Raw genomic sequence first — 12,028 nt, 5'->3', positions numbered from 1 at the left:
TGAAGAACTCCTTGGACTGTATAGTCCATGGGGTTGCAGAGTCAGACATGACTGAATGACTTTCACTTCACTTCACTTCAGTGTCCAATGTACTCCATCCCACACCTATAACTATAAACGCCATGGAGAAATACAGTTTGGCCTTCCTGAACTTTCTGCTTTGGCAGTAATGAAGCCATCAGCCTTCTGGAAAGCACTGCCTTAGAGAGTGTCATGGGTGGGGTGTTGTTATAAAGCAGAAAACCCGGACAGAAAGACACACACACACAAAGGGGTGATGGTGTGAAGACCGCAGTTATGCTGCCACAAGCCAAGGACTACCGGGAGCTGCCAGAAGCTGAAAGAGGCAAGGTAGGCGCCTTCGGCAAGGTTCAGAGGCAGGACCACCCTGATGACACCTCGGTTTTGGACTTCCATCTGCAAGACTGAGAGGTGATGGATTTCTGTTCTCAGCTCCCGGTGCACCTCCCTCTGCCTTATACACCCTTCTCCAGCTTCTCCATCTGGCTCACCCTCGTCTGTCCCCTAGAAGTATCCTGCATCCCTTCTGTGAACTCCGTCCTGACCTGCAGACTGGGTCAGGCATGACTCTGGGGTCTGTGCACCTTGACAAGAGCAACTATATGGGCCCTTGTGCGGGCAGCAGGAGCTCCGGCCCCCTGTTGACCCCTCGCCTCTGTGGGAGCTCCTTGAGGGCAGATCCAGGCCCCTAAAGACCCCAGCAATGAACTGGATGGCCCTGAGCTTGGCTTGTCAGGAGCTCCCTGTGGCCCTGCAGCGGGCAAGGTGACCCACCTGTTTCTTTCTGCAGGAACTCTCCAAACTGGGCCTGGGGAGTGACATGGACGTAGAGCTGCGGACCCTTCAGCTGCCGGTGGATTACAGGGAAGTGAAGCAGAGGGTCGCCAGAATCTGGGAAGATCTTCAACCGCAAGTAAATGACAGTGAGGGAGGCAGGGGGGCTGGGAGCAGGAGGTGGGCTGATTATGTGTGGAGACCCGGAGCCTGTGAACCCCAGGACCCTGGTTCTAGGGTTGATGGCTCAAGTGAACCCTGCCCCTGCCCACCAGTAACAGCCCAGACAATTTCAAAAGGGTCCAGTTATAAAAGTTTAAGATGAAATACATAGTAGAATCTTAGAATAAGACTCTGGAAAGAGAGAAGGAGGAAAGGAAAAGGAAGCTTTATTCCCAGCCTGGACTCAAAGGTAGTTCCCACCTAACAGAGAGGCCCTTGGGTTAGTCCCAGCCAGGCCCTTGCAGAGCAGGTGGGTTGTGAGATGGGGTGTGAGGCAAGGACCTCTTGGCCTAGGAGAGCATTTGGAGGGTGGCCCCCACCAGGAGGTGGGAGAGTGGCCCACCTGGGGAGGCCCATTTCATCACTCCCAGAATATCTTATCAGAACAGAGTTACTATGCATGAAACTGGTACAAACATCCCCCAGATATGAAGACCAGATGATATTAATAGAACAAACACCACCAGACCTTTAAGATGATACACCAATGTTTTGATAATATAATGAGCTATTTTTTTCAAAGAGGAAAAATAATCAGCTCAGAAGATTCTAACAGTATTTTATTGGACTGTTCTTGATGAAAGTGAAAGTGGAGAGTGAAAAAGTTGGCTTAAAGCTCAACATTCAGAAAACAAAGATCATGGCATCCGGTCCCATCACTTCATGGGAAATAGATGGGGAAACAGTGGAAACAGTGTCAGACTTTATTTTGGGGGGGCTCCAAAATCACTGCAGATGGTGATTGCAGCCATGAAATTAAAAGATGCTTACTCCTTGGAAGAAAAGTTATGACCAACCTAGACAGCATATTCAAAAGCAGAGACATTACTTTGCTGACTAAGGTCCGTCTAGTCAAGGCTATGGTTTTTCCTCTGGTCATGTATGGATGTGAGAGTTGGACTGTGAAGAAGACTGAGCACCGAAGAATTGATGCTTTTGAACTGTGGTGTTGGAGAAGACTCTTGAGAGTCCCTTGGACTGAAAGGAGATCCAACCAGTCCATTCTGAAGGAGACCAGCCCTGGGATTTCTTTGGAAGGAATGATGCCAAAGCTGAAGCTCCAGTCCTTTGGCCACCTCATGCGAAGAGTTGACTCATTGGAAAAGACTCTGATGTCTGGAGGGATTGGGGGCAGGAGGAGAAGGGGACGACCAAGGATGAGATGGCTGGATGGCATCACTGACTCGGTGGACGTGAGTCTGAGTGAACTCTGGGAGTTGGTGATGGACAGGGAGGCCAGGCGTGCTGCAATTCATGGGGTCGCAAAGAGTCGGACACGACTGAGCAACTGAACTGAACTGGACTGAACTGAACTTCCTTTATTAAACTTTCATAAAAGAGATGGAAGCTTCCAGGGAAAGACTAAGCTTCTCCTGGGATAGTCTTAGATAACGGCTGGGATCCTCAGGGAAAAAGGGACTGCCCTATAAGAAATAGGAAAATATTTAAATTAGATGCCATGTAGGTGTCTATCTCGGAGAAGGCAATGTCACCCCACTCCAGTACTCTTGCCTGGAAAATGCCATGGATGGAGGAGCCTAGTGGGCTGCAGTCCATGGGGTCTCTAAGAGTCGGACATGACTGAGCGACTTCACTTTGATGCATTGGAGAAGGAAATGGCAATCCACTCCAGTGTTCTTGCCTGGAGAATCCCAGGGACAGGGGAGCCTGGTGCGCTGCTGTCTATGGGGTCACACAGAGTCGGACAAGACTGAAGCGACTTAGCAGCAGCAGCAGCAGGTGTCTATCCAGTTATTTTTTGTTCCAGCACATTCATCAAGGGGGGCAGGCAAGGGATGGGTGTGATGATGGCACATTTTGGGGGTTGGGATGTCTTGCCCCCCAGAGCTCTCCCTCTGAACCATCTGGAGAGCAGCGGGGACCTCAGTTTCCCTAATCTTCTGCCTCCGCACGTGCTCACACAGTTCGTTGTGCATGTGGGCGTGGATCCCGCCGCCAGGGCCATCTTTCTGGAGCAGTGCAGCAAGAACCGAGGCTACCGGGACGCCGACATCCGGGGCTTCCGGCCCGAGTGTGGCGTGTGCCTTCCAGATGGCCCAGAAGTGATCGCGTCAGAGGTCAGCATGAAGGCGGTCCGCAGGCGGGCAGCAGTGCAGGGCGTGGCGGTGGCCTTTTCCCGAGACGCGGGTAGGTGCGTTCTGATCCTGGGCTTGCAGGGGAGGAGGGAGGGCCGAAGTGGCCTCTGACCAAACTTCCTCCCAGGTTGTGCCATCCTGTGCCATCCCGCTGGGTGCTTGGAGCTGCCCAGAGTCGTCATGCAGACCCACACGTTGCTCACTTCTGCCTAGGACTGATTCTAAGGACCTGCCCACTCACTAGCCTTTGGTGGCTGGCAGAAGAGACGGGGTGGGTAGGGGATGTTGAGAGCCACTAACATTTTGTGGATGACTTTTTTTTTTTTTTTGGCAGTATTTTATTCTTTTTTTTAAATTGGGTGATAATTGCTTTACTGTATGTATATATATATCTCACCTCCCTCTTGAGCCTCCCTGCAAGCCCCCCTTTCCTCCTCCCCCTCACACCCCGCTAGGTCTCACAGAGCACCAGGCTGGGCTCCCTGTGTTACAGAGCAGCTTCCCGCTGGCTCTGTTTTACACATGGTGGTGTATATATGTCAATACCATCCCAGTGTATCCCATGCTCTCCTTACCCCACTGTGCTCACAAGTCTGTTCTCTCCATTCCTTCCCTGTGAACAGGTTTATCAGCGTGGTTTTTCTCGATTCCTACATATGCTTTAATATGGTATATTTGTTTTCTCTTTCCCACTTCATTCTGTGTGACAGGCTCTAGGTTCATCCACTTTACTACAACCGACTCGAGTTCACTCCTTTTTATGGCTGAGTAATATTCCATTGTATATGTACCACAACTTCGTTATCTATTCATCTGTCAGTGGGCATCTAGATTGCTTCCATGTCCTAGCTGTTGTATATAGGCCGCGGCGAACATTGGGATTCATGTGTCTTTTTGAATTGTGGTTTTCTAAGGGCATATACCCAGTAATGGGATTGCTGAGTTACTTTTATTTATTGCAGCAAAGTTGTGAATTAACCATTCTAGTTTAGCCTCAGATGAAGATTAATTTTCCTTTGTTTCTCCAGATTCTGACCCCCTAGGTGGTAGTTAAGTCTCCTTCAAAAGAATGAATGAAGAAATCATTACTGAATTAAATCATATGAGCCTTATTCAGGCCCTAGCATAGCCTTGGAAGGTTCTTGCTTTATTCAGTGGCCAACGAATTGAGAAGCAAGGGCTAAGTTCAAGACCAACCTCTTGCCCACCTGATGAAAGGGATTTAATTTTAAAGGTAAGACAAAGGGAGGAGGAGTGAGGCTAATGATGGGGAGGCATATGCATTAGTCTACCTGGGAAGACTTTTTCTGGGGAGTAGGATGCCACTCTGCTTTTCTGCTTTTTATGGTCCTTAATGGCTGGTCCTGGCCACCAGCAGGTGTGTGGCCTAATTAGCCTAAATATTAGGCTAATTTAGTAAAATTAATGTATAATGAGACTCAGGGTTTGTTGGAGGTCAGGTTCCTGGCCATCTTGGTCCCAACTGGTCCCATCTTGTTTGTTTGTAGCTTTCTTTCTTATCCTTGAATCCTTTAACTTAAATATTTATGTTAACTGCTGCTAAAGGTGGGGCCTGGCAGGTTTTGAGCAAAAATCTGGAGCACTTCTGGCAATAACACCATCCCCGCCTCTTCCTAGTTACTGCTTCTTTCTTGAGGGCCACTGAAGGGTGAAGGTCTGACTTCTGAAGCTGCTTCCTGCTGAACCCGAGTGCCATGTTCCCCTGGACTGGGGGAGCAGAACTGTTCCTGACTAGCCTAAATTAAGTCTAATTATCAGCAAGCTGCAGTCAGAATTGTTTGTTTGTACGCTTGTATTAGTGTCATCTGAAGCTTGATGACTTCAAAGTCATCAAAGTCACATTTACTAAGGAAGTTGGCAAGACAAGGCCCAGAGATAAGGAGGAAGATAATGGCAATTAATGGGGCCAAGAAATGGAAAAAAGGCAAGTTAGCCTGGGAAGACCCTGCCTGACTATGTTCCAGATGGAGCTTGGATCTAGACCTCATGTGTTCTATCTGTATAACCACTGAGCTTGCTCATATCTTTTCTACGTTTATCTCAACCAACTGAATTATTAACATATGTATAGCAGGTTTTATTAGGAACTGTGCAGGCTTCCCCTTGCTCAGCAAGGAGGCAGTCAAGGACTAGTCTGTTGTTCAGAACAACATATGTCAGAGAGTCCAGAGAAGCATGGAGTTCTTGTAAGGCATACCCTGTGTTTTTAGACCAGTCTTTAAAGGCATGGGTGAGATTTTGTAGAGTGATTTCACTCTGTGCAAATCTTCCCCAGGGGGCCACTAGTCTGAGGGAAGTCCTTACTGCTGCCAGAATGAGTCCTTTCATCTAGGGGCTGGGTGATCTTATGAACGGTGATCCTAGGTTCTGAGAACTTGGCTGCCCTAGCATGCAGTGTCCCCAAGATTGGGCTTATCTAAACAAGGATGGACTAGAGCCCACCCCAGAGAAGGGAAGCAGGAGTTAGAGTTGTTCTGATGGGGCACTTGGTTTCTTCTCAGGCCACAAAGGAACAGGTACCCATAGGGAGCATATGTTCTGGGGAGTTGAATCACATTCGACAGTGGCTAGCCCCAGAGTGTGCCCTTGCAGAGTGAGGAGAGAGGCCCACCTGCCTAGTGGGGGTCACTGAGGGATTCTTGACCAGTGGCTTTTCCCCAGGCCTTAGGAGGGCCATATACTGGCAGACAACCGGCATTTTCCATCTGCAGTAAGTACATCTCCCATCTGGTCCGTGTGGGTGTTCATCAGGTCAGTGCAGGGGGCACAGTGGGTGAGATTTCCATACGGGTCAACCCAAGGCACTTAAATTGTGGGGTAATGGAAGAAGTTGTGGTCAGAGTCCAGAGTAACCCTAGGGTGTTACTGTAAGTCTCTCCTTTTGATAGGGGTGTTTAATAGGGGTGGTCGCAGCAGGCCTGATCATAGTGGTGGTCCTGTGGAGTGCGTGCTTTGTGTTTGATAGAGGGAATCCAAGCAGGGAAGCTGCTTCAGGGATGGGATATAAACTTCAGGAGGAATGGGTTTTCTATGCTGTCTCTCACTGAGTTGTGTTCAGCTAATCTATAGGTGTCACTTGGAGAGTGGGAGTGCCAGATTCAGCACTGGGACAGCTTTTGTCAGCAGGCTGTAATTCTCAAGAAATTCACTCCTGAATCCCCATTCTTCATGGATGGTTGCAAGAGATAGAGCAGAGAAGATAAGAGGGAACAGACAATAATGGCCACGCATCCTGCCTCCAATGTCAATGTTCTCTATATCCAGCATGGACAGAGGAAATGTTTACCAGTAGGAGGCGGTTTGGCAGAACAGTGGAAGCTAAGTAATACAGTAGCGATGACAAGGCCAACTGCTAAGCCTGTCCATCACATTACTTACTTATTAGGAGGGTTAGTCCCTTTAAAAAGCATATAAGCTCAGTGACAGGTGCACACAGCTGTAACTGAGCAAGTGTCTCAGCAACTTCCAGAGGCATAGGTGTTTTTACTCTGGGATGGTGGCCCACGGAGTTATTGTCAGGCACTGAATTGGTCAAGATTACAAGATAAGGTCCTGCCCACTTGGGGTCTAACTGGTCTTGTGGATTTCCAGCCTTCCAGATGTTCAAATAAACCCAGTTCCAGGGAACAAAGGATGTAAAACCATGTCAGAAGGGGAAGGCCTGTAAAACTTTGAGTTTTTTTCCTGTCTGTAAGGCATATTTCAGTCATCCATGTCCCTAAGGTTGGCTTTGTAGGCACGTCCTTCAAGAATGGGCCTCCTGTACCTGATCTCATACGGACTTAACCTGAGCTTTCCTTTAGGGGCTAATTGTGTTCTGAGAAGTGCTGTGGGGAGAAGAGATCCAAGTTTGATAAATCTCTTGACATAGTTTGGCTTAATTTCTTTTGAGAATTTGATTTACTCTTTTTACTTTTCCTGAGGACTGTGGTCTCATGCCTGACTCTTTGCCACCCCATGGATTGTAGCCCCTTAGGCTCCTCTGCCCATGGGATTTTCCAAGTAAGGATACTGGAGTGGGTTGCCATTTCCTTCTTCACAAGATCTTCCCGACCCAGGGACTGAACCTGTGTCTCTGCTGTCTCCTATACTGGCAGATGGATTCTTCACCACTAGTACCACCTGGGAAGCCCAAGAGGGGTGCAACCTCCATTTAATTCCCAGTGCTCTAGAGATTTCCTTAGTAATTTGAGAAACAAAGGCAAGCCCACTGTCACACTGAATGGATTTAGGGAGCCCAAACAGAGGGATTATTTCCTTGAGCAGGGCCTTAGAAATCTCTGAAGTAGTCTTGGTTTGGGGCAGGAATCTAGCCAAAGGTGTCAGTCAAAACCAGCAAATATTTGAAAATTTCCTTGTGCCCAGAGCATTGCTGTAAAATCTCTTTGCCAGCTTTGACCTAGATATGTGCCTCTGTACGAGGTGGGAGTCCCTCCCTTGACTTTGGAGGGGTGAGTGTTGAGGTTATTCTGGAGGCAGATAGGGCTTGGTTCACCCTTACCTGTTTAAGGAGACTTCAGAAATTGGGAGTAGTGATGGATGTGATAAGCCATTGATACTGGGTCTCCTGCCTATAATATGGCTTGAAGTACCCGTTCAGAATGGCTTGAAGTGCACTAGCTTGAAGAGCAGTTGCCCGTGATTGTTAACCAACCTTTCCAGGTATTCTGGGCTTTTAAAACAGGCCCATCACAAAGCCTTTTCTTTCTTCTGGGGGGTATATGGGAGGTAAGAGTCAGGATCTGGGGGCAGCGATAGCAGTGGCATTTGAAGTCTGTCCCCACCCTCTACAGCTTGTTTAGCTGCCATATATGCTCTGCGATTTCCTCTTGTTATTTCTGCATCTCCGTTTGGTGGCCTCTCCAGTGAGTATAGGCTATATACCCTTTGGCAGAAGTATAGCCTCCAGCAGCCTTCTAATCCCCAGCCCACCCCCCATTTTTAATGTTTATTCCTTGAGATCAGTTTATGTTGTGTCCTCAGGCTATGCCAGTCTTTTAAAGTTTGTGCCCTGCCCCCTTCCCTCCTGTCTCACTCTGGTCCAGTTGTTTAGAAAAATAGGCCTCAACTGGGAGTCAGAGGTCTGGGTTTTTATGTAGGCACCCCCAGGGGAGTGTCTCCTCCTTCAGGTACATATGGATGGAAGGAGCGGCTCAGGTTGGGTAAAGCGAACCTGGGGGCTCTCCTGAGATGTTTTTTCAGTTCAAGGAATGCTCAGTCACAGCCGAGGGTCTGCTCAAAAGAGTCAAGGTCCTTCCCTTTTAATTGTTCATACGAGGGCTTAGCAATTAAGCCAGCATTGGGGATCCACACATGGCAGAGCCAGGCACCCCCAGGAAGCCCTGGAGCTGTTCTCTTGTATTAGGGGTGCCATCTGGCAAATCCATTCTTTCCTCTTCTTAGATAGTGCCTTGTGCCCCTTTTCTGTTATTAAATCCTAAGCATTCTACCCGCTGGAGGGAGATTTGGGCTTTTTTCCTTTGAAACTTTAGATCGTCTCTCTGCCAGATAGATTTAAGGAGGTAACTTTGTTATGGTCAGAAAGCTCTTTGATGGGGCTGATGATTAGAATTTCATCCACATATTGAAGGATAGTCCCCTGTTCTAATTCAAAGTCACTGAGATCCTCAGCTAAAACCTTTCTTACAAGGGTGAGGGAGTTTTAAAATCCCTGGGGCAGAACCACCCAGTATAAGTGGTGTTTTCTCCTGTTGCTTAGATCCTGCCATTCAGATGCAAAAATGTACTGAGGTTACCAGGCTAAAGGCATACAAACGAAGGTGTCTTTTAAACCTAGCTAAGTGCCTGGTAAATCGCTTTTGTTGTGTCAGACTCTTGGGGATCCTATGGACTGTAGCCCGCCAGGTTCCTCTCTGATTCTCCAGGCAAGAATACTGGAGTGGGTTGCCATGCCCTTCTTCAGGGGATCTTCCTGACCCAGGGATCGAACCCATTTCTCTTAACATCTCCTGCATTGGAGGCAGATTCTTTACCACTGGCACCACCTGGAATACCAAATGCTCTTGGGGTTTAGGGTAGAGAGTACGGTTTGAGGATCTGGCCTCAATGGGTGAATTTCTTTCCTGTCTGTATTTATAGCTTGCAGGTCATGAGCCAGCTGTCATCTCTTGAGTTTTTTACTGGCAGAACAGGACTGTTGCAAGGGCACTGGCAGGGTCTAAGAAGCCCTTGTTTGAATAGACTTTCTATTATAGGCTTAGTTCATGCTAGGGCTTCTTTGCTTCATGAGCATTCTATTTGGTTTTCGTCAAAGCTTGTTGTTGCCCAGTTGCTGAGTCCTGTCTGACTCTTTGAAACCCCATGGACTGCAGCACACTAGGCTTCCTTGTACTTCACTATCTCCCTGAGTTTGCTCAAACTCATGTCCATAAGTCGCTTCAATCATGTCTGACTGTTTGCAACCCCAGGGACTGTAGCCCACCAGTATCCTCTGTCCATGGAATTCTGTAGGCAAGAATACTGCAGTGGGTTGCCATTTCCTCCCTTTAAGGGATCTGCCCTTGTGGCTCAGACAGTAAAGAATCTGCCTGCAATGCGGGAGACCCAGATTTGATCCTTGGATCAGGCAGATCCCCTGGAGAAGGGCATGGCTACCCACTTCAGTATTCTTGCCTGCAGAATTTCATGAACAGAGGAGCTTGGCAGACTGCAGTCCATGGGATCGCAAAGAGTTGGACATGACTGAGCGACTAACACTTTCCACTTTCATGTCCATTGAGTCAGCGATACTGTCGAACCGTTTCATCCTCTGCTGCCCTCTTCTCCTCCTGCCCTCAATCTTTCCCAGGAAAAAGAGATTTAAACTGGCCTTACATTTTTTCCACAGTCCCTTTTTTGGCTAAGAGCCATGAAAAATCCAACATTGGGGATCTCATCCCATTTTCTTTTTTAAAACTAGCAATAGCGACCCAATTGAAAAATAATTAGAGAGACGTTAGTTGGCCAGCTTTCTCCATCCACCAGTTTACATTAGAGCTATGCAGTGTTAACAAAGAAAAGAAGCTGTCTCCTTGTTAGTGGGTGCAACTCAAAGAGTTTACAGTTACGGAGAATGTACCTGAGCAGTGTTCACTGGGATAGAAGCTGGGTTACCCATATCGAGCAGTCCTTACTTCTGGTCTCTCTTCAGCTTCCCAGTGGCCTCTTCCTAGGGTTGGTGACCGTGCAGATCCCACAGGATTGGCCCACCCCAAGTGGTTTGGGAGCTCTAACTGCAACCTAAACCAGTCTTTGCAGGGGCTGGAAGGGGAGACAGTGTCCAAGAGGGTCTTAGTTAGAAAGCCCCCCCGAAGTCAGTGACTCAGTGTTGCCAGACCCACTGTGAGCTGTAGGAAATACCTGATGTAGGTGACTGCTTTCAGCAGGCAGTTCCCGGAGACAGGGTGAAGTGGCAGTGAGAAAACGATTCTCTAAGTCAGCGCTCCCCAGCCTTTTGGGCACCAGGGACCAGTTCTGTGGAAGGCAATTTTTTCACGGACTGGGGCAGGGAGAATAGTTGTGTTGCAGGAAGTCGGACCCCTTCCAGGGCCCCAAACTGGGCTCTTGTCTAACGCTTGGAAATGAATTGTCCGAGGAGACACCTGTGCTTACAAAGCAAGAGATTTTATTGGGAAAGGGCACCCGGGTGGAGAGAAGTAGAGAAAGGGAACCCAGGAGAACTGCTCGGCTCTGTGCTTTAGTCTACTTGGAAGGGTCAGGGTTTTCTCCAGGGAGTAGAGTGCCGCCCCCCCCCTTTTAATCCTTTTTGTTCCTTAATGCCCGGTCATTCTGCTACAGTGTCATTTAATATGCTAATTTAGAAAAACCAACATATAATGAGCCCCAGGGTCTGTTGGTGATCAAGTTTGTGGCCATCTTGGTCTTCGCTGATTCCATCTAGCTGTTTGCTTGTTTTCTTTTGTATTTTCCTTGTGTATTTCTGGATCTTTTAACCTAAGAATTGATATTAACTCCTGCTAAAGGTGGGGGTTGGAGGGTCGTGAGCAAAGACCTGAAGCAACTCTTGACAGTAAAATGAGTCAAGGCAGACGAAAATGAGGAGGGCTCACAGGCTGGAGAGAGCGTTTTGGACTCCTTGGTTGGAAATCTGGTACCTCCTATGGATCAGCCACTTGCTCGACACGAGGCCCGGAGCCAGTTTCTCCATGGCTTTTTCCCAGCAGCAGGTTCTTTCTGAGGCAGAAGAACAAAAGCTGGGTCTCCTGGGTGGTGGGCCCCTTGTGCTTCAGAGCTGCAGCCCTGCTGCTTCTGCTTGCGTTTAGCTGAGGTTCGAGGCTGGTCCAAGGAGTAACCTGGCATTTTGTGTGGTTGTAGGTATGTCTGCGATTACGCCTACTACCTGTCTTTGCATCATGGACATGGGTGTGCGGCCCTCATCCATGTCCCTCCGTTATCTCCTCGGCTGCCCGCCAGCCTGCTGGGAAAAGCCCTGCAAGTCCTCATCCAGGAAATGCTGGAGGAGATTGAGAAAGGCCGGGCTCAAAACCAGAAGCTCAGCCTTTGCAGTTCCAGCCAGGGAGAACCAACTGGGGGACTGCTCCATTAGAGAAAATGAAATGTTTCACTCCTGTGTGTAGAGTTAAACTGTGCTTTGAGGGGCTTTAAAAAAAATTGCTTATAAAACAGTTTACACAAAGGAAAAATGTTCTGAATTCGCTCAACGAAATCACAAAGGGTTATTTTATTGTCAGAAGAAAGAAGAACACTCTGAAAGGCAGACATTTCATAGGGGATTAACTAGCTTCAGTTATGGTTTTCCTGACAATAAAATGAAATGCTGCTGCTGCTGCTGCTAAGTCACTTCAGTCATGTCCAACTCTGTGCGACCCCATAGACGACAGCCCAGCAGGCTCCGCCGTCCCAGTGATTCTCCA

General features: G+C 48.3%; 1 protein-coding gene across 1 annotated transcript; it reads left to right on the top strand.

The window, feature by feature from the left end:
• The first annotated feature begins 297 nt into the window (after positions 1-297).
• PGPEP1L (pyroglutamyl-peptidase I like) lies at positions 298-11,700 on the top strand. The gene is made up of 4 exons (XM_068991501.1): positions 298-351; positions 812-934; positions 2,943-3,169; positions 11,469-11,700. The coding sequence occupies exons 1-4, from the start codon at positions 298-300 to the stop codon at positions 11,698-11,700; spliced, it is 636 nt and encodes a 211-aa protein (XP_068847602.1).
• Positions 11,701-12,028: the final 328 nt, after the last annotated feature.

Source organism: Capricornis sumatraensis, chromosome 19 (assembly GCF_032405125.1).
Source record: "Capricornis sumatraensis isolate serow.1 chromosome 19, serow.2, whole genome shotgun sequence".
Lineage (NCBI taxonomy): Eukaryota > Metazoa > Chordata > Mammalia > Artiodactyla > Bovidae > Capricornis > Capricornis sumatraensis.
This window is presented reverse-complemented; position numbering and strand designations above follow the sequence as displayed.

What these genes read in the sequence shown, in the direction of transcription:
- PGPEP1L (XM_068991501.1), top strand. Translation starts at nt 298, where the DNA reads ATGCTGCCACAAGCCAAGGACTACCGGGAGCTGCCAGAAGCTGAAAGA. An exon ending in CAGAAGCTGAAAGAGGCAAG is followed by an intron (nt 352 to 811) that starts GTAGGCGCCTTC and finishes TTCTTTCTGCAG; the next exon opens with GAACTCTCCAAACTGGGCCT. An exon ending in TTTTCCCGAGACGCGGGTAG is followed by an intron (nt 3,170 to 11,468) that starts GTGCGTTCTGAT and finishes GTGTGGTTGTAG; the next exon opens with GTATGTCTGCGATTACGCCT.